Here is a 24934-nt window from a genome sequence, read left to right as displayed (position 1 = left end):
CCTACAAAGACTAAAGGATTCTATGGTAAAAGGTATTTTATGATTGTAGTTGATGACTTTTCTAGAATGATGTGGGTTACATTTCTTAAAGAGAAATCTGAGGCATTTGATAAGTTTAAGGTATTCAAGAATAGAGTTGAGAATGAATCTGGTATGAAGATTAAATGTTTAAGATCAGATAGAGGAGGAGAATTTACTTCAAATGAGTTTAACATGTTTTGTGAAGAAAATGGAATCAAAAGATAGTTATCAGCTTCGAGAACCCTTGAACAAAATGGCATTGCAGAGAGAAGGAATAAATAAGTTACAAAAGTTGCAAGAGCTATGTTAGCAGAGAATGATGTATCCAAGATATTTTGGAGAGAAGTTGTGAATACAATATTCTACACTATGAAAAGAGTTCAAGTCAGGAAAGACAAAAACAAGACCCCTTATGAACTATGGTTTGGCCACTCACTTACAGTTAAGTATTTCAAATTTTTTGGGAGTAAGTGTTATATCAAAAGAGATGATGATATTGGTAAGTTTGATGCTAGAAGTGATAAGGTATGTTTCTTAGTTATTCATTGAAAAGAAAGGCTTATAGATGTTATAATCTAAGAACTAAGACTATTATGGAAAGTGCAAATGTGAGAATTGATGAGAAATTCAAGATACAAGAGAGAATAGTTGATTACAATTCAGATCATGATGTTGTTACTAAGCCAAGGAATAATGAAGTATTTCTTGAGACTAACAATGATTTGCAGAATAAAGGAGAGCCAAGACAAGAACAAAGCTTCGAACCTTTAGTAGAGCCAAGAGTTGAGATAGCAACTCCTACTTTGGGAAAGAATATGATAAAGAATCACCCATCCAATCAGATAATCGAAAGCAAAGACAAAGGTGTGATGAAAAGAAGTAGAGTTAATGAAGAACTATGCTTGATATCTCAAGTTAAGCCTAAGAATGCAGATGAAGCATGTAAAGATGATTATTGGAAACAAGCTATGAAAGAGGAATTGGACCAGAAAGTAAAGAATGAGACATGGGAATTGATTCCCAGACTAGTAGACAAGAATGTGATAGGAACTAAATGGGTATTCAGAAACAAGATGAATGAACAAGGCAAAGTTGTAAGGAAAAAAGCAAGATTGGTATGTAAAGGTTACTCACAGCAATAAGGGATAGATTATGAGGAGACTTATGCTCCTGTGGCTAGAATAGAAGTAGTGAGATTATTCTTAGCCTATGCAGCATAAAAGAAATTCAAAATGTATCAGATGGATGTCAAGCCAACATTTATGAATGGAGAACTTGAAGAAGAAATGTACATTGAGCAACCTAAAGGATGTCCTTTGACAAATGATGAGGACATAGTATGAAAACTAAGGAAAGCATTGTATGGCTTGAAGCAAGCACCTAGAAGCTGGTATGCAAGGTTGGACAAGCATTTAACAAAGCTTGGATATAGCAAAGGTATGGTAGATAGTAATATTTATTAGAAAGAAATTGATGATGGTTTGATGATTTTGGTAATATTTGTTGATGATATCATATTTGGAGGAAATGATGAAGAAAGTGACAAATTTGTTGAAGAGATGAAGAAAGAATTTGAAATGAGTATGATAGGAGAGATGGAATATTTTCTAGGATTGTAGATTGTACAAAATAAAGAAGGAATCTTTATTTCTCAAACTAAGTACTTGAAGGATTTATTGAAAAGGTTTGGTTTAGAAACATACAAATCCATTGGAACACCTATGGTAACTGCACACAAGTTATTTACAAAGGATCAGACACCTACTGTTGAGTAGAAAAAGTGCAGATCTATGATTAGAGGATTGCAATATCTGACTCACACAAGGCCGGATATAGCAAATGCAGTTGGAATTATTGCAAGATTCCAAGTTGATCCCAAAGAAGCACATTATGTAGCAGTCAAAAGGATATTTAGATATCTTAAGAGAATGTCGAAGTTCGGATTGTGGTATAACAGATTTGATGGTTTCACTCTAAGTGCTTATATTGATGTAGATTGGGCAGGCAGTATGGATGACAGAAAGAGTACCAATGGTGTAGCCTTCTTTCTTGGAGGAAGATTGGTTTCTTTGTTAAGTAAGAGGCAAGATTGTACATCACAAAGTACAGTGGAAGCAAAATATGTTACAGCAACAAACAATTGTAGTAGAGTCATTTGGATGAAGCAGATGCTGAAGGATATCAAGATAGAAATCAATGAACCTATTGTTATACATTGTGATAACACAATCATGGTAAATATGTCTAAGAATCCAGTGTTGCCAAGCACATTTCTATTAAGTATCATATGTTAAGAGAAAAAAATTAGAAAAGGAAATCAGATTGGAGTATGTGAGCACTAAAGAATTAATTGCAGATATATTCACTAAGCCTCTTCCTAAAGAAACTTTTGAGTATTTGCGAGGTATGCTTAGGGTTATTCCTCTTCCTACATTAGAGTAGAAGATGCAAGAGTGCATAAGTCTGGTGTAACAAAGCACCATTTTTGTCTAGATTGAATGTTGATGCTTCCTGTATGGGGGAGTATCTATGATGGACAAACTCATCTAAGACTCTTGTTGGATGTTGTTTTGAACAGTGTCTTTGGACACTTGATCTAAGTAAGAATCAGTTGTTGTAGAGTTTGATGCAGTAAAGTTGGTTGTTGAAACCTTTGACATTGATTTCAATGGGGGAGAAGTTTGGCATGAAAAAAAATATGCATAATAGTTAGAAAAGTTCGGCATGAGTACAGTATGTTCAAAAGAAGTACAACATGGAATGACAATTTGACAAAAAACACATGAAGGTATATCAATGGGGGAGAATGATTGATGAAGGGGATTTGAAAAGATGAACAATCTTTTGCTTGTATTCTTGGAACTAGATGTTTTTCATCTATGTTGCCATCAATGCCAAAGGGGGAGATTGTTACAAGCATGAATGTTGATGATATTCCTATGGGGGAGTATTGTAGATATGTTACCATGATGATATGTTACATTCATGATAGATTTTTTCATTAATACCAACATAGTAGTCTTCTATGGTATCTGACAAAAGAACAGTAGAAAGATCAAGTTGGTACAGATGGCTAGTTGAGTATTATAACTATCTGAGCTTATGGGAGATACTTCTAAGTATTTGGTATATGTAATTAATGTTGAAAGAAGAAATGATAATTCTATAAGAAGTTATGTAAGTTTTGGTGATGTTTGTTTTGAGACAGAGTTTACAGAGGCATGTTCTGGTAAACTTGTTATATCTCTTAGCAGAGTTGATATTTTGAGGATCGAGGTTGAGGACATGAAGAAGACATGTTTATGATGACATAGCTAAGTTCGCTCATCATAATATTGCATGTACGAAAAGTTATTCAAGTTGCAAGGTGGAGGATTAATGTTATCACTAAGTGTAACATGTTCTTAATGTGGTCCTATAATAACTAATTGAGAAGGTCTAAATACTGACTCAGTGTATTATTTTATGGACTTAGTACAAAGGAAGGACATTTTATTTTATCAAGGATGACATGAATTATATTGATGTAAAGTGATTGTAAGCAAACAAAGAGCTAAATGCAAAGTTGAGTAGAGCAATGTGGAAGTGAAGGAAACTTCATTACTGAGGTTTTGGTGAGTGATCCAAGGTTTGATATTTGGATCTGAGGTTTGTGACCTAGTCTATAAGGTCTGATAGTGATTGGTTAGGTTTACAGAACAAAGGAAAGAAGAACATAATAGTAAATTGCATGTTTGAGCAATGAGCTCTTCTTGTAATTTAAATTACATGTTTGGGCAGTGGGCTCATCTTGCATACATTATACTACAACTCCTAATAGGGTTGGAATCTCCTAACAAGGATTCAAAGTCTCATAATAGGGATTCTATGTACTAAATGTTGTAATAAATTCCTAACAGGGTCCATCCTCTAACAAGGAATATTTATATTAGTACATCATCTTGTGGGCATCATTCCCACCAGGGTTTTCCCTATGATCAAGGGTTTCCCTAGTTAACATATCTAGTGTAATTGTCTATGTGCATCTTATTATGGTTGTTTAAGTTGATTGAATGGTTATGTTTATTTAGAGAAGATAATTTTTTTAATTATTAGATAGCTAATTCACCCCCCACCCTCTCTCAATTATCTTGGTGGACTATTTTTTCTAACATTAACCACAATGGAAATAAAGGTCACTGGTTTTGATGCTATTAAGGCCTTGTATGGAACTGATGATATTTCTGGGAAATTGTAGAACAACTAAAGGCTTCATCTTCTGATAATTTGAATTATGTGAAAGGTGACTCTTTTATGCAGGATACTTACCTCTTTAAAGGTAAACAACTATGTATACTGGGTTGATCTATGCAGGAAAACATTATCAGGGAATTTCATAGTGGTGGACTAGCTTGACACTTTGGAAAGGACAAAACAACAAACTTGGTTGAAGATAAGTATTGTTTTCCCAAGATAAAGAGGGACATCACTAAATATGTGGCAAGGTGCAGAATCTGTCAAGTGGCTAAAGGACATTCACAGAATACAGGATTATACATGCCTTTACCAATACCCATTGAACCATGGATTGACTTGAGTATGGATTTTATATTGGGTCTCCCACACACTTAATGAGATAATGATTCTATATTTGTGGTTGTTGATTGATTTTTAAAAATGGTCCACTTTATTGCTTGTAAAAAGACCAATGATGAAACTATAATACCATAACTATTCTTCTCATAAGTTGTCTGTTTACATGGTCTTCCAAAGACCATTACCTTTGATCTAGAGATACTAAGTTCTTGAGTCATTTTTGGAGGACTCTCTAGAGGAAATTAGGAACAAATTTATAGTTTAGTAGTGCCTATCATCCTCAAATTGATGGACAAATAGAGATAGTCAGTCAGCATTTGGGAAATCTATTATGCTGCATTGTGGGTGAGAAGCCTAAATAGTGGGACTTGGCATTGCCCTAGATTGAATTTTCTTATAATAGTTTTGTTAACAGATCCACCAAAAAATCTCCATTTCAAATTATCTATGGTTGAAACCCTTAAGGTGTTCCTTGATTTTGTGTCACTTTGCTTGGGAGACAAAATTATTGATGATGGAGTTGCCTTTGTTGAGCACCTTCACCAGCTCCAACAAGATGTCAGATAAAAGTTACAGGATAGTAATGTGAGTTACAAGATTGATGCAAATGCTAACTCAAAGACAACAAATATTTGATGTAGGTGAGTTGGTGATGGTTTACTTGAGGCATGAACAATTTCCTAAGGCACATATCATAAATTGAAGTATAAAAAGATTGGGCCTTGCAAAATCATCAAATAGATCAATGATAATGCTTATGAGGTTAGCTTACCAACAAATCTTGACATCTCCCCTAATTTTAATGTTTCTGATTTATACACATTCCATGAAGATGTTCCAAATATAGATGACGTATAGGGAGTGGGTTGGAAACATCACCTTCCAATAAGAAGGAAAAGATTGCCAAAATTCTTAACAAGCAGACTACTGCCACAAGGCATGGCCAGCATAATAGATACTTGATATAGTGAGATGAGTTACTTGAAATAGAGAGTACAACATTATCTAAGTGGGTAATGCAATTAGGTCTGAAAAAATTACAGCAATTCACAGACAACCACTTGAAGGAGTTGCGTTTCTTTCAAGAAGGGGAGAATGATGCATCAACTTTTGGAAGTCATAACTTTTGACTCGGACCTAGGTTTTCTCTCAAATTTTTATAGTGGTTTCAAAATGGGGAGTTTGATAGCCCAACAATTCAACTCCACTCCATTGTGTCCAGAAGAATTAATGTTTTAGGTCCTAGAAAATCCATTTAGACTCCCAAAACTTAGTTTTTGTGATTTTTGTCTATTTATTAGAGTTTTTTTTTTTTTTTTTTTTTCTAATAATTTTGAATGGACATTTCCAAATTCGAAGATTAGTTGGAAAGTCAAGTTGTCATAGCTTAAGGAAAGTCCAGTTTTATTTTCAACTTTTTAGGAGTTAATTTCGAAGGTTACCTAAAATGGCAAAATTGAAGATTTGTTAAAATCTACCAAAAAGGGCAATTTTCTATTTTTTGAATTTTGAGAGTTTTTAGTTATCTAAGAAGGAACAAAGCAATGTAGAAGGAGGTTGGTTAGTGAAAGACATTCGAGTTTCATAATATGTTTGTTGCTTCTATATTTTCTTTGTATGTTTCCCTTCTATAGAATGTATTGTTGTAATTAGGTATTTGGGTACTACATCATGAGATCTCGAGACCATGGTATACAAATTCTCTCAGGTTTTGAAAATCTCCCAAAGCAAAAGGGTCCATTATAGAAAAAAAATTCAACACTTAAAGAGAAAGGCATCCCTCCCTCAATAGAATTGTTGCTTTGATACTAAATGGTATTAAATAAGGTGAATAAATATTAAAATAAGAACATAAATTGCTTATTTATGCAAATATGAAACCAAAGATTAAAAATTAATTATTAAAGTGATTACAAAATGAAAATAAGAAGTAGAAAGCCATTGTACATAAAGCATTGGATTTACATGGAGAAGCCCTTTTGAGAAAAAAAACTCCACCACAAAAAGAGAGTCAATTATATTACTAATATAATGAAAAGTACAACAAAAATAGACTTCTTCGTAGACTTGTGAAGAAAATTCAACAATGTCATGTTACCGTAGAAACTTATCACGACTAAATAAATAGCTCTAGCTCAAGGGCCCAATTTATAGGGGATTTTGAGGATGAATACCATTATGGCATCATTAAATAAAAAGAAATAGAACCACCTAGATAATAATCATGTCACCCCCAAATATAGCCTCTTACAAATCCTTGTACAAGTGTCATAAGACATCTCTCTTACATGTCCACATGTGTAAGGAATCTATTACAAATTGTCATAAGTGTTGTCGTAGAATCTTATGATAGTTTTCATATTTATCATAGATGATCTTGCAACCTCTAGAAAGTGTCAAATTAGCTCACAATAGAGGATTCCAATTTCCTAAATCGAAAACATTGAAACTAACTTTTCCTTTTCATGGTTTCTTTCATCATTGTTGGTTAAACAATTTCACCTCTTCTAGGTAAATTACAAAAGATATTGGGAACATAATAAATTAAAGAAATACAAGGTTGATGGCACCTAAGTCCTAACACTTTTGGTACTTCAAATGATAAGTATTTTATTCTCAATGGGTACTTCTTATTGTTAGCAAATCATTCTCTTAGTCAAACCTTGTTCTTTTTTACGATCAATATCCTTTCTGAAAGTCTCAATGTTAGACAAATGTGTACTTGCCTTCAAAATCTTCATCTCCAACTTGGGAAGATTCTTTCTATGAGATATTGGAAACTTCAGTGAATTTTTCCTGAAGGTTGATGTTATTTCTTATATGGGAAAGTCTAATTTTTTTTATTTTGATGCATATGGATACATCTACCCCGCTTCATGTGGATATGGTTTTAGTGATGGGGAAAGAAATTTGACTCAAATTTTTTTCTATGAGGGTCTCCTCTTTTAATGCAAAAGATTTATTAAACCAATGGTCACATGACCATCATTTTTCCACTCTCTAAGTGCAAGGGTGTAACAACACATTGCACAAATGCTAGTAAAGATCACTTGACTATTGAATCTTCTCTCTCTCTCTCTCTCTCTCTCTCTCTCTCTCTCTCTCTCTCTCTCTCTCTCTCTGTGATTTAATAGTTGCTCTCATAATGCAAATTGTTCTCTAGGTGTTATTTCTTAGGCTCGTGATATAATTTTGGCAGGTCATGCATCCACAAACTCATTAGCTCATATTAGTGAGTCTTATCACTCTCTTCCCTCCAGAGTCACTCAATCTAATATGACTTTGAAATCAGCTCAACTTTAGCCTTCTCATGTAGTTGAAATTCATTGTTCAATTCCACCTCATTTTTAATCCATTTTGCTATGCATATTGTTGGGTACCCCTTGTGGAGGATTTGCTAGGTTTATTCTTGTTTGAGGATTTGGATGATAATACTTCTGGAATATAGTACAGGGAAGGAAGTTCTTCCTAAATCTACTTTCAATTGTCATATAATAGTCAATGGTGTGAGACAAAATGGGGTTGGGCTTTACATTATCTAAGATGGGTCATGAGATGTCAAGTTGTTTCTTTATATATCATTTTGATGAGTTATTTAGTTTATCCTATATCTAAAGTACTTGTTTTCTCACCAACTAGTTGATATAATGTTGGAGGTTTTAAGCCCTTTCAATCTCATATCTCATTTTGAACAGTTATTTGGGTTGTCCAATATCTCATAGTACTTGTTTTGTTGCTAACTAGTTCTATTGTAGAAGGGTTCAAGCCCTTTCAATTTTTAGTTTAATCAACATTTTTTTTAAAATTATACATAAAATTTACTTTATTTTTAAGTTTATATAACTCATACCAATTTATACTATCAATTAGTCTAATAATTTAGACTAGGTGATTTTTGTTGTTATTTTTACGTTGTTAGAATTCAAAAACCCTATAAACTACAATTTACTAGGTAACCATTTTAATGCGATATGTAACGCTAATGCGACATGCCCTCCACTACTATGTGGGTTGGGGAAAAGAATGGATGATTTTTTAAAAACTATTCAATTCTTTATTTAATAATATTTGTATATCTTTTGAATTCTAACTTATATAGTTCATATTATAATTTTGAGGTTCAAATTTTCAGATGACATGTTTGAGGTCAACAAAATGGTTGGTTGTAGACCTTCAATATTGAAAAATAAGAAGAGAGCTCACAAGTATAAACATAAAGACAAATTTTTTTTTTTAAATCTTCAGAATTCAAATAAAATAAAATAATAAATAATAAATAATAAATGACAAAAAAAAATTAAAAAGGGAAAAGGTGTACACCGATAAATAATAAATAAATGAACTCATTAAAAATAGAAACCCGGTTATTGCCTATAAACTAGAAAGAAAACGAGAATATAAGAATAAAATAATAAAAGGAAAGAAACATATAAGGATTTAATATTATAATTTGTAAGAAACGGGGAGAGCAAAAAAGTTGTATTTTTTAAAGATCGTAATTTGTATTTAAATGTAACGATAAAAACTAAGTTTGAAAACATAGATAATGAAAATACCAATTAAAATGAATAAGAGCATATGAATTTGTAAAATTAAATTTTTTAAAAAAATTCTATGAATCTTTATTTTTTATTTTTGAAAATGAGATTTATTTATCAATTAATGTAAATTAATTGATTTGTTCTAAAATATTAATGTAGGTGTATAGTTTTTCTTTATTGAATATTAAAGATAGGATATAGAAATTAGATTATTAATTTATTTATACAAAATAATATTTATAAAATAATTTGAATGTGAAATTCAACTATTTTAAGATTAAGATGAATTTAAAAATGTTATTTATTCTTTATTATTGAAATTAAATTTTTTTGATATAAATTAAATAATATTTTAATAAATATGGATACCTAAATTTATATAGGTTGTCATAATTTAGATTTAAATACTTATAATAATAAATTTGATTATTTATTATTTTAAATAAATAAATAATTATAAAATCTTTTCTTATCAAAACATCTTTTAAATTAGTGTTGAATGAACAGAGAAAATATTCTATTGTTATCATTGAATTATTTGCATACCTAAGAAAATTAGAGACTTCAAAGCCTTTGGTGATTAAAAACTTTTTTTCATGAATTCCAAACAAACTTTTCCATTATTATGGTTCAAAATTATTTACCTTCCTAAATAGGTTAAACAACTCTAAAGAATTTTATTAGGTAGAAAATTTCATTGATCAATGACAAAAAGAAAAAAAAAAATGACACTCTTCCTCTATTATCCCTAATTTACCCTACTAAATAAACAAGATAACTCCAAAGGCTTTGCTCATTAATGAATTTCTTAGATCAATACCAAACAAATAAAAATGACACTCTTCTATTATTCTCCTACAAATTTTTTATCTTCCTAAATAACTCCAAGTCCTTGTCCATTAAATGATTTCTTCTAAACAAATACAAAGAACACACTTCCATTATTATCTGTAAAGAATTTTACTCCTCTCAAATAAACCACAAAAAGTCTGTGAGGTCTTTGTTCAATAAAGAATTTCTTACATTAATGTCAAACAAACACAAAAGACACTTTACCATTATTGTCCAAGCTTGTCTCCAAAAATTAAAAAACTATTCCTTTTATTATCATAGAAATTCATTTACCTTTCAATTTTCAGCATTATCATTATTCTAAAGTCCAATTTTAAATCATAACGATATTTTATGTGTTCAAGACAAACATAAAAGATACTCTTTCTGATTATCATTCAAAAATTGATTACCCTTCTATTTTAAACATTTTTATTACTTCAAATTCTTTGGTCAAATTAAACAAAAATGACAATTTTTATTATTTTAAAAAATAATATATTAATTTGTTTTAAAACACTATCTCCAAATTGAATTGAAATTCTATTACCATCTACCAATAATTAATGTAAGGCAGGGTTCTATGAGGAGGGCTTAACCTCTATTTTTTAGGAAGTGGGGGTGGTCTAGAAGCCCAAATTTTAGGAAGTGGGTGGAAAATAGGTGGGGCCGCTTTTTGCTGCTTGTTAAATAAATGAATTTTATATTTCAGTTAAAAACTAATTTTAAAAGGAAATTAATCTTTTAAATTATTTTTTATTTATTTTCCTTAAATTTTGGGTGCATATCCTAGCTCTTTGAAATTACTATAAGATCACGTGAGCCACTTCAGTTAGATCATTACTACTTTAACCTATATCAAATACAACCATAAATTGTTACATATTAAATTCTATTATTAATGATCTTGATTCATCCCAAACAAATCGCAATTAAAATTGAACTTCCTCAATGTGAACAATCATTTATGTACCAAAAGACGTATTAAAATAAAATGACACTTTATTTCAAATGTGATGTCTTTGAAGATATCCATGAGTAGTATGAGAACTCAAAGGAAGGTCATCTACACCAATTTTTTCACATCTACAGTCTTAGTTATAAGGCCATGATTATTATTTTTTACATCCTCTTTCTTTTCCATTTTAAAGTTTTATAAGTTTGTTTTCACTGCACGTCATGTCGTTATTATCCTGGCATGACAGGCAAAGCTGACAAATAAAATTCAAAACCAACAAAATACGAGATACGAAAACGTCATACAATTATAGCAATACATATTTCTCACATTCAAAATAAAATATATTCAGCGTTACACGTACAACAGTTATCTCTGTCCAGTAAAATATATTCTTGTTTGATTGTCGAAAGGTTTGGAGTTTTCCGGCTGTTGAGAAGATGCTGATTCCTTGTAAAAACCTAAAAGCACTTGGATTAAAAAAATTGAAGTCCGAGTTCAGTGAAAGTGTCAGATATTCATGTTAGCTTAGAATCAGAAGAGGGCAGGAATGTACAGAGCTAATTAGCCCTCTTTTTGAAGTTGATATTAAAGAAAAAGGTACAGGGGAACAGCAGTTTCAGTTCCGTAGGGGAATCATCATAAATCTTTGGATCGTGCTCTTTTTTAACCAGTGAGAGAAGCAGAGCATAAATAAATTCATGGTCAGGTACATATTATCTTGTTTGTCAGGATCTCTGGTGGATTGGACTGGTAACTGCAGTCTGGTCTGTGGGAGTATTTAGTGCCAGCAGTAAGTTGGTCTGCTTATTGATAAAGACCTAGTTCCTACCTATTGTGGACTACAAAAATTTAGGTTATTTGATAAGATTAAATTGTTATATTGTTATTAAAATTTAACTGTTGGTTTTAATCAATTCTATTGATCTATGTTTCACGAGTAGGGCTCATCTTAATCTATGTTCTACTAGAATAAATCGAACACTTACACTAATTACATCTAAGCGATCTAAATTATTATTAGTGTATAGATAATTGAATGAACAAAAAAAATTAGAATTTTTGAGTAAGAGGAGTTTATGGTACTCTCTAAATAACACATCCTAGAATAGAGTGTCATTACCTTAAATAATTTTGTAGGTTCCTTTTTATCTATGCTCTTCGATAATAAATTTTGGTCATTATAATAAATTTTTGTTCTAAATTTTGGCACATAATCAAGATTCACGAGCAAAATATATTGTTATGGATTATGGAAACCTACTAGCAATGATTGGCATAGTTGATAGTTGGAACTAATGCCATTCTATGATTGGCACTCTAATAAAATGTCACTACATCTTGACATTCTACCACTCCCCTGTTGCAAAGCAAGCATATAAGCATTTTTGTTCTAATGCTCTTTGCATCATATTCGCTTCTATGCGTATATTTTTCCTCATGGCCTATCCAATTCTTTGCTATAATAGGGTTTTATCCCTCATTCTTCTATATATTAACTTCCATTTTTTTAGTAGATATTTATTGTTACAAAAGATCACACTAATGATTTGTTTCAATCATCTTTTTAAATTGTAGTCTATGATCCACCATCAAGACTATTTGTATTAATGTTTTGGATCATACATCCATCATATGAATTTGTTTGCATTAACCTTTTGGAACAAACTCCATGATCCATCATCGTCATAAATCCTAGAGGCAAAATGCACTAATCATTAGATAATTTAGAATCTAATGTCTTTGATTAAGATTATTGTATCTTCAATGCTTTTGTCAAAAAGAATAATTAAGGTATAAAACAATGTAAATCAACAATTGGATTATAAAGTTACTTGATAATGTTGATTTTTTAACTTACTACTAAATTTTATTTTTTAATTACACAATAATAAAGCAAATTTTTTATATTTTATTACATGTATTGTTGATTGGAAATAAATCGTCGAAATCCTTTTTAATTGCGAAGTAGTAGAAAATTAATTATAATAAAAAATTAAATGCTTAGTTGAAAATCTATACCATCAAAGATTTATTTGAACCAAACTAATCAATTAAATACTAAAAATCTACAAAATAAAATGTGAAAATGATACTTGTACAATATAGAAAAAGTTGCTTGTCCTAGACGTGTGAAAATAAAGTGGTTAGAAGTAAAAGTCTATATATTCATTAAGCAAAATAAATCTCTATTGAAATCTAGAGATATAGATCACATCAAATCAAAAGTATCAATAGCTATGAAATCAAACACAAGATACTTTATTCTAAATCATGCAAGAATCCCTCTATAAAAACATTTAGGACCTTAGTATTATATTATTAGTTATTATAAACAGAATATAATAATTATGAATATTAGAATTATAAAATTCAGGTGGTGTAAAAATAAATTCTTCTTCAATCATTAGATACTTTGCCCTAGATTGTAGTTAACTTTTCTTAGGACTTAATTATATTGTTGGCAAAAGTTACTTTCTCTACTTAGAAGATTCATTGAACAACAAAAAGCATTGGACGTTTATCATGCGAAAGAGAAAGGCAAACGCTTTGATAATGATCTAGATAGCTTTGATTGCCGTTTGTGGTGTGGAGCAAAGCGAACATATTTTGAAAAAATGTGCATGTCCTTTCTCTGTCCTTTCTTAAAATATCATATCATATCTTCTTGGATTATGATACACCACCACCCTACCCTTTCACAGAATCGACAAGACTTTTATCAGTTGAACCAATGCATCTACTATTTAAGTCACTTTTGATGCGTGTATCTTCAGTATTATTGAGGACTTTTCTGCTAATATTGACCACAATTTTATTGATTTCTTATTCAATCTTAATGGGGTTTGGACTGTGGCCCTTCGGTGCCAAACATAGAGACCTATCATCCCCCTTCCCATCTGTTCATTTATTGGAACTACTTACAACTGACTTCCAAACTTACTGTTTTATTTCTGATCGGAAAGTGACAATAGGAGTATATAGCAGGATTGAGATAGAATGGCTGAATGAATAAAGACATTTAAATGAATTTCACAAGACCTGGCTGTTTAAGGGATGTAAAAACTACACAGCTGAATCCTGATAGCAATATTACAACAGACGTAAACTATTTATGCTTGCACCTATATTAAACACAAACAAAACACTTTAATGGCCAACATCAACATCAAAGACAAGCAATGGTCTCTAAATTATAACCAAGTATGTGGTATCATACCTTTTTGCCAAACTTAGTAAATTCAAGATCTATTATGAAACATCATCTAGGGTTTGTTCCAAGTTTCAATCAAGTTTCAGACTTCCAATTGCCAAATTCTTGAGTGTCATCAACTTATTTGATTCTTATATGGAAAAGACTGTTGCAAACCCAGAAAATAACTCCCATGTAGTATCAAAATTAACATGTAGTATCAAAATTAACTGATTATATATTTTCCCCGCATGTCGAAGAAGTCAACAATATTACTGCAGAATTGTAATTTGATTTAGCAGCATGTGTCAATATGATAATAACTATAAATAAATGAATTACTTTATAAGAAGAGAATGTTTCTAACGTCAAGTAAAAATGATCTGCGCTAATTGCAAACTAAACGCTTCATATTTTCATTGTGAAGCAGAAGATGTTGACGAAATACTTGTCCAAATATTTTGCAAGATAGTTATCCAGTTGTTTATTTACAAGTAGCATGGTTGGCATCCTCCCAGAGCTGAGGCCATAAATTAAATCTTTTATTAATATACTCAAAGCTTACTAGGTAAACAAGCAATTTCCAAATGTAAAAGATCCATGCATGCCTGATCGGTATTACCTAAAGCTACATCCTGTGAAATAATAACTAATCTGAAAAGAATGGTGTTTCAATTCTACCATTCAATATCACAACTGACAAGTGACATGAAATTTACTCTGTTTTCCATTAAAAGCAAATATTTGTATTGCGTGTTGAAAAGAAAACAAGAAAACCCTGTGTATGTCAAATTTAAATGCGCGAAGCATATCTATATTGAAATTTAATCTTTGTGCTCATGTAGAACAGATATTAACTATAAAAGAAAATGTTGACTGAAGCTGGAAAGTTTATCTTCACTATTAAATAAATTGAGCTTCTGTTGTCCACCAGGCAATCTAACCTTCATCTCAAAAATTCCGCATCAGTTGAGAAAATATTATACTCACCTAGACTGACATAGCTACTATCTAAAACATTTTGCTACAGATGACCATGACAAAGACTCATGGTACAGAGCAAGGGGATTTTTGCAAATGGACATGCAAAAACCCTCAGAACAGACCACGCATAGTTCGTCTCATACGAGAGAGACTTCCAATTTTTACACAACCTCAAATTAGAAGGATTGATCAAACTTCCCAACAACTAATTTACATAGCATTTACATAAATTTACAGTTGGTATGGTTCTATCTCAACCGCTTCACAACTTGTGAAATTGCAACTTCGACAGAAATTGTCACAAAAGAAAGGAGCACAGTGAGGGCAGAGACTGTCAATATCGATGGTGGAGTTGCAGATAGGAAAGTGATAAACATAAAAAGGTAGTACAAGGCACCATTTGCTATGTTCTAATAGGATGAACTACCTTGGAGCTGGTTCTGAACCTTGATTGCTTAATGTTGGATTTGATCCAACGGTACCATTATCTAGAGGAGGTCCCACACCCCATTTTCCTTCTGATTCTGAAGGCTCAATGACATAAACTCCTCCGTCAGTCATTCCAAGAGCAAACTGATTTGAGTCAGATGGATGCGATGCAATTACTAGAGGATAGACACTGCATGAATAATCAAAAGGATACATTGTGAGTTAAATCCTAAAATACTTGGGGATCCATTTATTCATACATAACTTTTGCCTCCCTGGGCCAACTTACCTATTCATGCCTGAAGTTAAATATGCAGAAGGTGCAATACGACAGCGTGGCCTCAAGCTCTCTGCATCAAATACTCCGACGGCACCATCACAGTAGCCTGCAACTACGAGAAGGCTGTCGCATGAATATACAGCACTTGAAATGGGAGCAGATAGAGAATCATGAGGTGTCCACTGCAGTACAAACAATGCGATATCAGTCGTACACTCGTATAGAGAAGGTAGCTTACATCATTATCACTTGCTAAATTTGAATTCTAAATTGCTGACAAAGACTTACATAATGCAGGCGGTCAAACTTAGAAGCATCATAAATAGCAAGCTGGCTCTCGTGTACAACCAACAAGTGAACTTGATCATTATGGAACTGTACTCTTGTATCCCCAACCGGTGGTGATGATCTTCCTGTCTGCACTTGCAAAAATTTTGACTTTCGCTTCTCCCATCTATCAATGCTCCAGAAACAGAGCTGCCAGAACATTGGCCAAACATTTAGTAATTTGAATCTATAAACATGTGAATGTACAAAATGAGATGGCAATGGATTTACAAAAAGAAGACAAACCTGGGCATCAGCCCCAGAAGATACCAACACATTCAAAGTGTGTGAAAATGCCAAGCCTGTAATTTTCTTTTGGTGGCCCTTAAGCTTCATTTTTACCTGGTTAGTTTAAACAAGTTTTGAAAAGACACAAGTTAGAAGTCGCCATTTTTAATGATGCACTAAATGAGTAAGCAAGAAAGAGACTCATTGATCGCACCTCATCTACTCGGACATTGTATATCTGGATTGTTGAATCTTCCATCCCAATTGCAATGATGTTATTATCCTGAGGGTGAAAAGCCAGAAAAGTAGCTGCAGGAGGAGGTGCCATGAAGGTAGTCATAACCTGCTATAAACACTCATTAGCAAGCATGCCACAGAATATTTTCTCAAAACTTTGAAAAAAAGAAACAAAAAACTTAATAAGAAACCCAAGTAAGAATATAACTTCTAAATTGACCAGCTCAGCAGTCATGTTGAAGAGGAACATATTTTCAAAAGATGCACCTTGAATGTCATCATATTGAACAAGGAGACCTTTCCACCAGAGGCAGACATTACATAGGAATCATTCTTAGACAAAGCTATGCAAGCATCAACTTCCTCTGGATTCATAGCACCAATGTCATTAGTCATTGCAATCCCACTAGCCGGCTGCCACATTTGCGGTTGAAGATTGGCAGTAGACTGTAGAGAAGATCACTGTCTTAGTCACTTAAAAGACAATTTTCTAAGAAGCACACAGAAATTCTTTCCAAATTAAGAGCATCACCTTTCCAGATGGATTCCGCTCATTCCGTGGCCATTTCCACAGTTTGTGGAGTGCATTTGATGCCAATGCTAAAAGAGCAACACCAGAATTGGTATATATCAGTCTTGTAACCTGTACAAAACAATAGGTTACTACTTGTACCAAGAAGCACAGTTCAATGTGAATTCTACTTCCATTATTTTTTATGACAGATGAAATCATACCTTGCTCGAATGCATCACATCGGATAACCTGAGTGACTTACAGTGACCTTGATCAGTAATCTCAGTCAATTTCCAGTTCTTGTTCTTGTCTGCAGAATCCTCTAAAAGCCTTGGCTTAACATCTGTTGTCCGATTGCTATCTATACTATTCTGCATGTCTCGAATGTAATATTTTGTAAGAATTAGGGCAAAAAAGGTAATAATGGAAAATTAGGTATTTCTTTTTCTTTAGAGACATTATACAACTGAAGATATTCTCTATATTGCTTATATGGATTGTGGAAATCTGCTATCTTTGATATTCTCAAAAACTATACAAAAGAGCGGACATGAATCCATATGGTGTTAAAAGAAAATCCCTTACAAAGCCATTCATAGACATAGCCGGTGGAATTCTTTCTGTGCGATCCATAGCTCCAGAATGGGAGCCAGGTGCATTTACTGCAGCAGGCATAATGCTTACAATTGGAGCCTGCAGAACAAGAAGCACTTCAGCTAGAGTTTTTGAAATCAATGTCTAAGCCTGTTACGCTAAACATGCACATGCCGTCAACTTTCTACCTTAGATTCCATTGCTTCCGTAGAAACCCTTTTCACTTCAAAGGCTCTACTCTCCAACATACGAATCAAGCGAAATCCATCTGCATTAGCTAATATCTTGATGCCATTATCACTTGTGGTGACTGCTAGCAAGTTACCATCTTTGTTGAAACGAAGGCGTGGACTAGCCTGAAGTTTATGACAACATTTCTCATTATAAGAAGAAAAATATATTGAGTTATGGTCAAGTAAACCATATAGCAAAAGAAATCTAAAATTTAAACAATAACCCTATTTAACATCCTTTGAAATTTAACCATACCAATATTTAGAAATGATTACAGATTCTTACTAGTAAACCACCCTCGGCCTCAGTAGTTGTCAAAATATTAATGTTATCCATGTCCCAGAACTTAATTAGAAATTCATCTCCAGCTGCCAAAAAGCGATTCTTTGTTGTATCAAACTGTACAACACCCAAGGAACGCTTTCGGAAACCAGAATAAGTTCTCTTAATTGCTCCCTCACTTTCATTCCACTCAACCAAGAATGATTCACCATCTTTACTTGTTCCGCAAGAAAAGAGCCTAACAGGAAAATAAAATTGAATGAATCTCAGAAACATTGGCATCAACATAAAACAAAAATAGATAATTTTAAAAAAAAGGTCTTCATTACCGTGTTCCATCAGCACTGTAAGCCATTGTTGTGCACCATAGCCCAGGGGCATCATAATCAACCCTAGATCCCAAAAGATCATACAGCCAAGCTTTGATCTTTCCATCAATGGCAGTAGAGAAAATGAACTGTATGCAAAGAAAAGAATTACAACCATCCTGCCTTCCACATTATCAAGTACTGAAAGCAATGGTGAATGACTTGACATTGGGTGGAAATCAAACACCAAAACAAGTAGTGGTGCAAATATTCTTAAATATTCAATTGCCATGTCAATACATCAGGTTTTGAGAAATGAAGTACCTGGATACTTTCTTTGTGGTGAGGACAAACTGAATATACAGGTGCTTCATGGCCTTCAAATGTATATTGTTTTCGACCAGCTACTGCATCCCATACCTGCAGCATAGAGAGGAAGGTTAACTCTGATCTCACATAAACTGGATGACTGTAAGTAATCGAGACTTGACATATCTGACAGATTTTTTTACCTTGATAGTCTTGTCATCCCCACACGTAATAATGCACAGCTGCTTGCTAGGGTGAGAAAATGCAATATCGTTCACACCTCCAACATGTGCATCAATCTGAAGGGATATAATGATAATAAATAAATACTATGAGATCACAAACCCACAAGCTGTGCATATAATTCTTTAAGCATGCAAACAAACCTCTAGATGCTGCCTCAAATCAGTTGCCCCATGATAAAAATATATATGGACAATATGCTTGGAAAAGGCAACACCTACAAGACCAATGCAAATGTGTTAATAAATCAACGGAAAGAATCCTGACCCAAGCAAACATAATAATGTTTACGAAGGATATTTAGTGGCAATTAACTAAGGTCAAATTATCTACGCACTTTCCTTGAGAATACAAATAACAGATTCACTTACCAAGTACTTGCCCATCTGGGCTCCAGATACAGCGGTTCACTGATACAACTGGATCTTTTAATAGGGCCGCCTAAGACAACATAACAGAAAGAATATATATAATTATTACCTAAATAAAAACAGCACTATCCTCTTGAGTAAATACTAAATATATTTGCATGTTCCCTATTTAAAAGTTAAAATCAAAATTCAAGCTTATTAAACTATGCCTACCTGCATTGGCATTGAGCAGGCAGAAATGTCCCAAACTTTAAAGGTCCTTTGAACTAACTTTTCCCTAGATGCTACCTCCCAAATTGCAATGTCACCAACATTTGTTCCAACTGACAGTTCAAATCAAAAATCAAAATCTCCAAAAAAAACCAAAAAATATTCTTTACTTACAAAACCAAAGCCACCTCTTCGTAATTTAAGGAAAATTGTACTTCATGTGGAATTACCTAATAAGATTGTTTGCTGCTGAGGATGAAAATCCATGCTCATGACATTTGAACCCTGATTGAGGGTTTTTGCCACCATTTTGGGAAGATCATCTTGAGAGTACATGGTATGAGCTCCCGGATAGCTCACCTTAAAAGAAAACAGTAATGCTGAGTTTCAGTATTTAGAAGAGAAATTCTTTGTATCACTACCAGTGAACATGCTAAAGCAAAAGAATAACCTGGAAAAGATACTCTACACACACCTCATCAGATTGTCCAGTTCTAAGGGGTTTCATAATATGCTCAGAATCAGCAGACTGATAATCAACTGTAGGACCATTTGAAAGTGGAGTTCTAGGCCGTTTCAGGAAAGCAACTGAAGCAGTTAAACAAATTAGAAAATAGAATTTTCTATGTATTGGAATATCCAATAAAAAAATCAGATAATCTTTCACTTCTTACAAGATCTAAAAAAGACAATGTTATCCAATGCCGCTCATAAGAAATAATAGTTCTTTCACATGCCACTGAGCTTGTGAAATGTGTCTCCTTATTAAAAAAACATATTTTATGCTTCCAGCAGCCATGTCTCGGGATATGGTCAAGTAAATTCACCTGTATTTTGAGGTGGTGTAAGAGATACAGGCCCAGGAGCTACTGCAGGGTGTGGAGCAGAAGGATTTTGACTCGCCATCCATCCCAGAGAACTAGCAGAAGGAGCACCCGTAGGTTGAAATGGCTGAAATCAAATTGCATAAGAACTTGTTATCAGTAACACCAAAATGAAAAAATCACTCAATAAAAAGTTTTAAAAGAATTGATAAAATACAAGACTTAAACAAGTGATGTACCAGCTGATTCACACCATGGGGAGCAATAGGAAAGGTTGCTCCTTTTGGGAGTGCCCCAACAAGAGGGTTATTTGAAGGTGTTGGTGCTCGAGTTCCATTAGCAGGTGCACATGTATGATCTACAAATAATGTCTTTATATCGGGATTGGGTCGAGGGTTCTTACAAAGTTGATGCTGCCAATTAAGACTGAACACAGAAAACCCAATACCAAACTTCAGAATATAATAACCTTAACTAAACCCCTGTTTTACATGAACGCTTTAAGATTATATGAAATTCAGCAAGTATTATTCAACCTTCTCACACCACTTTCATTAACTTAAACATTGTGAATTCCTACACCAAGTCAGCTAGCTACAACATACCTTTGATTTATGAGAGTTCTAAGACGAGATGCTTTGAGGCCAGGAAATTGGAGCTTGTCACGAAAGTGAGGATTGGCCTCTATCAATTTCTTAAGTTCCATCAGCATAACGTTTCTTGCAGACTTGGACTCCCCATATTTAGACAGCTGCTCATTTTCCCTGCATGAATCACAATCTCAGAGTCTTTAAATGCTGTGTTCAACATAACACAACTCTTATACAAGCTCCCAGAAAAAAAAAAATAGTCAATAAAACTTTGCTTGTTAATCATTCCAATATGAATGCTTTTGTCAAAAAAAAGGCTTCAACAAAATGCAGTTGTATATCCCTACATGAGAATTTTAGTTCCCGATAATACATAATAATCTATCATAATTTGTATTTATGGGTAAACAATCAATTTCTCAAACCCATTACAGTAACGGACAATTTTAAAGTACAGTTGAGAAAATGAAGAATTAAATATTGCAAAAATGACATGGTACCTGAAGTTCTCCAGAGTAAGAAGCTGTGTAATCTCCTTGAATAGCTCTTCATTGAAAGAAGAAAATACTTTGAGATCCTTTACTAGTATGTCCACAGCCTTAGCCCGATCTTGTCTAAACACACACAATCTCGAATTAGTTTTCCGTAACCAATCATAACCGCCGTCTTTCAAAAATTCTTGGATATCTAAATTCCAGCTAAACAAAAGTTAAGCAATCCTTAACATGGTTCTCACAAAGACGTCTGGAAAAATAAAGATACAACATTTCCAAACATTTTTTTATGCACCTAAATTGTTTATTGTTTACAAGAAGCATAGACTTCCACAAGCCTAAAATTTAAGTTATCGTTCTAATACTACTAATTTTAATAAACAAACGCAAAATATAAGTATCTACAAAGGAACTTAGAAAACTTACTTGTCAAGTGCCTCTAGATATTTCTGTTTTCTGATCTCAAAGAAAATTTTCATGGAGTATCGATTATCATCCACCTTGGTGAACCCAGAAAGGTATCTTTCTACCTCATCCCAATCCCCTGCTTGCACTTGATCCTCAAAGTACTTCATGTTGAAAAAATACCCAGATTCTTGCTCCAATCTACAAATATCCACAAACCCAAACCATCAGAACCCATCAAAAATGGATTCAAAAAACAAAAACACAAGAACATCCATTAAAAGAAACATGGGTATCTTTTCTTTTCCATAAGCTTACTTGTGGACAGTTTCCTTGAACTTCTCTTCATCCAGGAACTGTAAGATTAGGAACACCAGTTCCCTGCTCAAAGAAGTCATGTCTGCCGCCCCTGCCTCCAGTGCAACAAATCCAATAGACCACACAGATCTATATATACCCCTCAGAACAACCTAAACCCAAACCCTACTTTGTTCTTCAAACAGATCAAGAGGGCAATAAAATATGCTAAATATGTCGAGAAAAGCACCTCTTTCTACACCTGGAAGACTCTCTCTCAGGGCGATCTGAATATGGAAACCTAAGTCTTCTGCCATGGACTGATAAACATGATCTAAATCTCTTCCGCAAGAGTATGTTTAAACACCAGTTATTTTCTCATTCACCCAATTTTTCTACGCTTTTAGATGCTGCTGCACGCGTCCTTCCCAAGAACAAGCTTGTCGATACTCGAACGGAAGAATCAAGAGAATGAGAGCCAAAAGTGAAGTATTTATAGGGGCACAAAAGTAGATGACAGCACCCCCATCAATATGAGCATTGAATTTGCCTATGCAACGACAAAACACACAACAGTAAAATTAATATTTAGAAAGGAAATAAACAATTGATAAAACAAAACATGCCTTAAACCAAAGAGTACCGCACAAATTCACAATGCCGCCTCCGTCTGACCGATCGGCATTATTAGAAATCATGGGTACAGTCTCTTTTACACATGGGATTTATAAAACAAACCCCCAACTTAAAAAATCCCATGATAATTACTCCACAAAATAATCCCTGATCGATCTCATATCTCTTTACAGGCATTAAAGTACATTTAGGTTAATCATTCATGATAAAAAACAAATCCATTTAACCCTCTTCCTATCCCTAGGCATTAACTTCACCGATTTTCCACACATTCATACTTTTTTCTCACCCGTATAAACACGGCAAGTTGTTTTCGCTTGAGTTTCACTCTCCGATCAATCCGTTGCTTTCGTATGCTGTTATTACTGGCTGTCTAGTATGATAAGTCTGTCAGCTTATCGACGATACGGCCACTTACTTATCAACTGTCTCCTTCGATCTGTGATAAGGTCGTTTCGTTTTAATTATTAATTTTGACTGACAGCGACAGGACATCTTCCAGTGGCCGGGAACATATGTCGGCCACCGAGAACATGTCCCGGTTGCCGGGAAAGTCTTTTCCCGTGGACACGATTTTCGAGGTAGTCTTGATTTAGTGTTATTATAACTCTCTCATAAATAAGTAATCAGCTATTAAAGATGACGTTATTTTCGTACTTTGGAAACCATATTTATTATTTACCATTTATTTCTGGTTACTTATCAACGATCATTGAATTTGCTTTCGGTAAACGATTTTCACTCTGAAATTTTGAATTGTTTGGTAAATTTGATCCTTGTTTTTTCCGCGTGTTTTAGTTTTTAACGGTTTTATGCAGGTAAACTCGCGCTTGTTTTTTTGTGTGTTTTACTTTTTCGGAAGTGAAGAAATAAGAATAAAATAATACCGTGTTTTACTTTTTCCTGAATATTTGATTTGAGGAAACTAATTTTTTTTAAAAAAATCTAATTAATATTACATTTTTTATATTATTATTTATAAAGTTTTTGGATAAATGGTATTTTTAAATAAGAAGAAAATTTATAAAGTTATATATTAGATCTGCTTATCAAGTTTTATATTTACACAAGAATATATGTGCACATATTCATGAAAATATTCGACATATAAACTTTAAAAATCATTACTTCAAATAAAACATTATAAATTACAATATTTTAAAATATTAATTTTAATAAATTTATTTTGAACATTATATATTGTACAACATGAATAAATATATACATTAACAATTTAAAAAATTTTGACAAATTTATGTGTATTTTTTATATAAATATTTAAAATTATATTTTTTATTAAAAAAATATTATTCTTTGTTATAATTAAATTATTTTACAACAAACAAGAAAGATAAATAATTTTGAAGCTTTTGATCCTCCTTTTTAGTAGTTTTTTGTACTTAGTTATTTTAGCTTGTGGTTTTTTGCCTTATTGGTGTTGATTGTAGTTTAGTTTGTTTTTTGAATTTTCTTTTTTTACTAGGTATTGCATTCACTTTCTCCGAAAGTCAATTAGTAGCCTTCACTAAATTCATGTCAAATGAATAGTTATGTGGCCCTTATTATATCTTAATTTATACTTAATCTTTTACATAAATTGTCATTAAGTTCTATTTGAATTTGTTGTACAATTTTGTTAGATTTAATAAATTAAAATAATTTTATATTAAAAAAAATATATTGATATCATGTAAATAATGGTAATTAATTACTAATGCAATTACAATTGATATAATTTGTAAATATAAATTACCCTTACTAATATTATTATTGAATCACAAACCAAAAACTTTTAAGAATTAGTTAGATGTATTCTATTCATATTTTTTTTAAATTATCTTTCTACTAAATAAATTCTCATTATTATAAATATCATATTAAATAAATATCTAGTATTGATTTGGGAGAAATAGATATAGAAGTGCAATTTTTTAAAAACTATTCTATCTAACTACTTTTAAAATTTATTCATTAAATTTTCATTACTTTTTATAATAATTTTATTGGATTGAATAAAAT

The 24934-nt window shown here is 32.6% G+C and overlaps 1 protein-coding gene and 1 long non-coding RNA gene across 2 annotated transcripts; both read right to left on the bottom strand.

Annotated features, from left to right (window-relative positions):
• Positions 1 to 14991: 14991 nt before the first annotated feature.
• LOC149541467 (protein TOPLESS-RELATED PROTEIN 2-like) lies at positions 14992 to 22744 on the bottom strand. Its single transcript, XM_089796721.1, has 25 exons — positions 22301 to 22744; positions 22004 to 22183; positions 21584 to 21697; positions 21099 to 21257; positions 20733 to 20919; positions 20497 to 20620; positions 20145 to 20257; positions 19900 to 20029; positions 19673 to 19782; positions 19460 to 19529; positions 19232 to 19305; positions 19049 to 19144; positions 18861 to 18956; positions 18558 to 18685; positions 18232 to 18466; positions 17901 to 18068; positions 17704 to 17811; positions 17340 to 17489; positions 17137 to 17247; positions 16872 to 17051; positions 16582 to 16710; positions 16386 to 16481; positions 16101 to 16289; positions 15822 to 15994; positions 14992 to 15722 (listed from the first exon to the last, which is right to left on the bottom strand). Exons 1-25 carry the CDS (start codon positions 22378 to 22380, stop codon positions 15527 to 15529), a joined length of 3396 nt encoding a protein of 1131 aa, XP_089652847.1. The 5' UTR covers positions 22381 to 22744; the 3' UTR covers positions 14992 to 15526.
• Positions 22650 to 23067, bottom strand: LOC149541466 (uncharacterized). Its single transcript, XR_016355335.1, has 2 exons — positions 22923 to 23067; positions 22650 to 22829 (listed from the first exon to the last, which is right to left on the bottom strand). It is a non-coding gene; the product is annotated as an uncharacterized LOC149541466 (long non-coding RNA).
• Between the last annotated feature and the right edge of the window lie 1867 nt (positions 23068 to 24934).

This window comes from Cupressus sempervirens, chromosome 8 (assembly GCF_028749045.1).
Source record: "Cupressus sempervirens isolate cs-2001-9-10 chromosome 8, ASM2874904v1, whole genome shotgun sequence".
NCBI lineage: Eukaryota > Viridiplantae > Streptophyta > Pinopsida > Cupressales > Cupressaceae > Cupressus > Cupressus sempervirens.
This window is presented reverse-complemented; position numbering and strand designations above follow the sequence as displayed.

Bases quoted from the DNA above. Each gene is read 5' to 3' on its own strand.
- LOC149541467 (XM_089796721.1), bottom strand. From the start codon at position 22,380: ATGACTTCTTTGAGCAGGGAACTGGTGTTCCTAATCTTACAGTTCCTG. The intron at 20,258-20,496 runs GTGAATTTACTT...TAACTGCTTCAG, and splicing joins TACACCACCTCAAAATACAG to TTGCTTTCCTGAAACGGCCT. The intron at 17,812-17,900 runs GTAGAAAGTTGA...CTTGTTCTGCAG, and splicing joins CGGAAGCAATGGAATCTAAG to GCTCCAATTGTAAGCATTAT.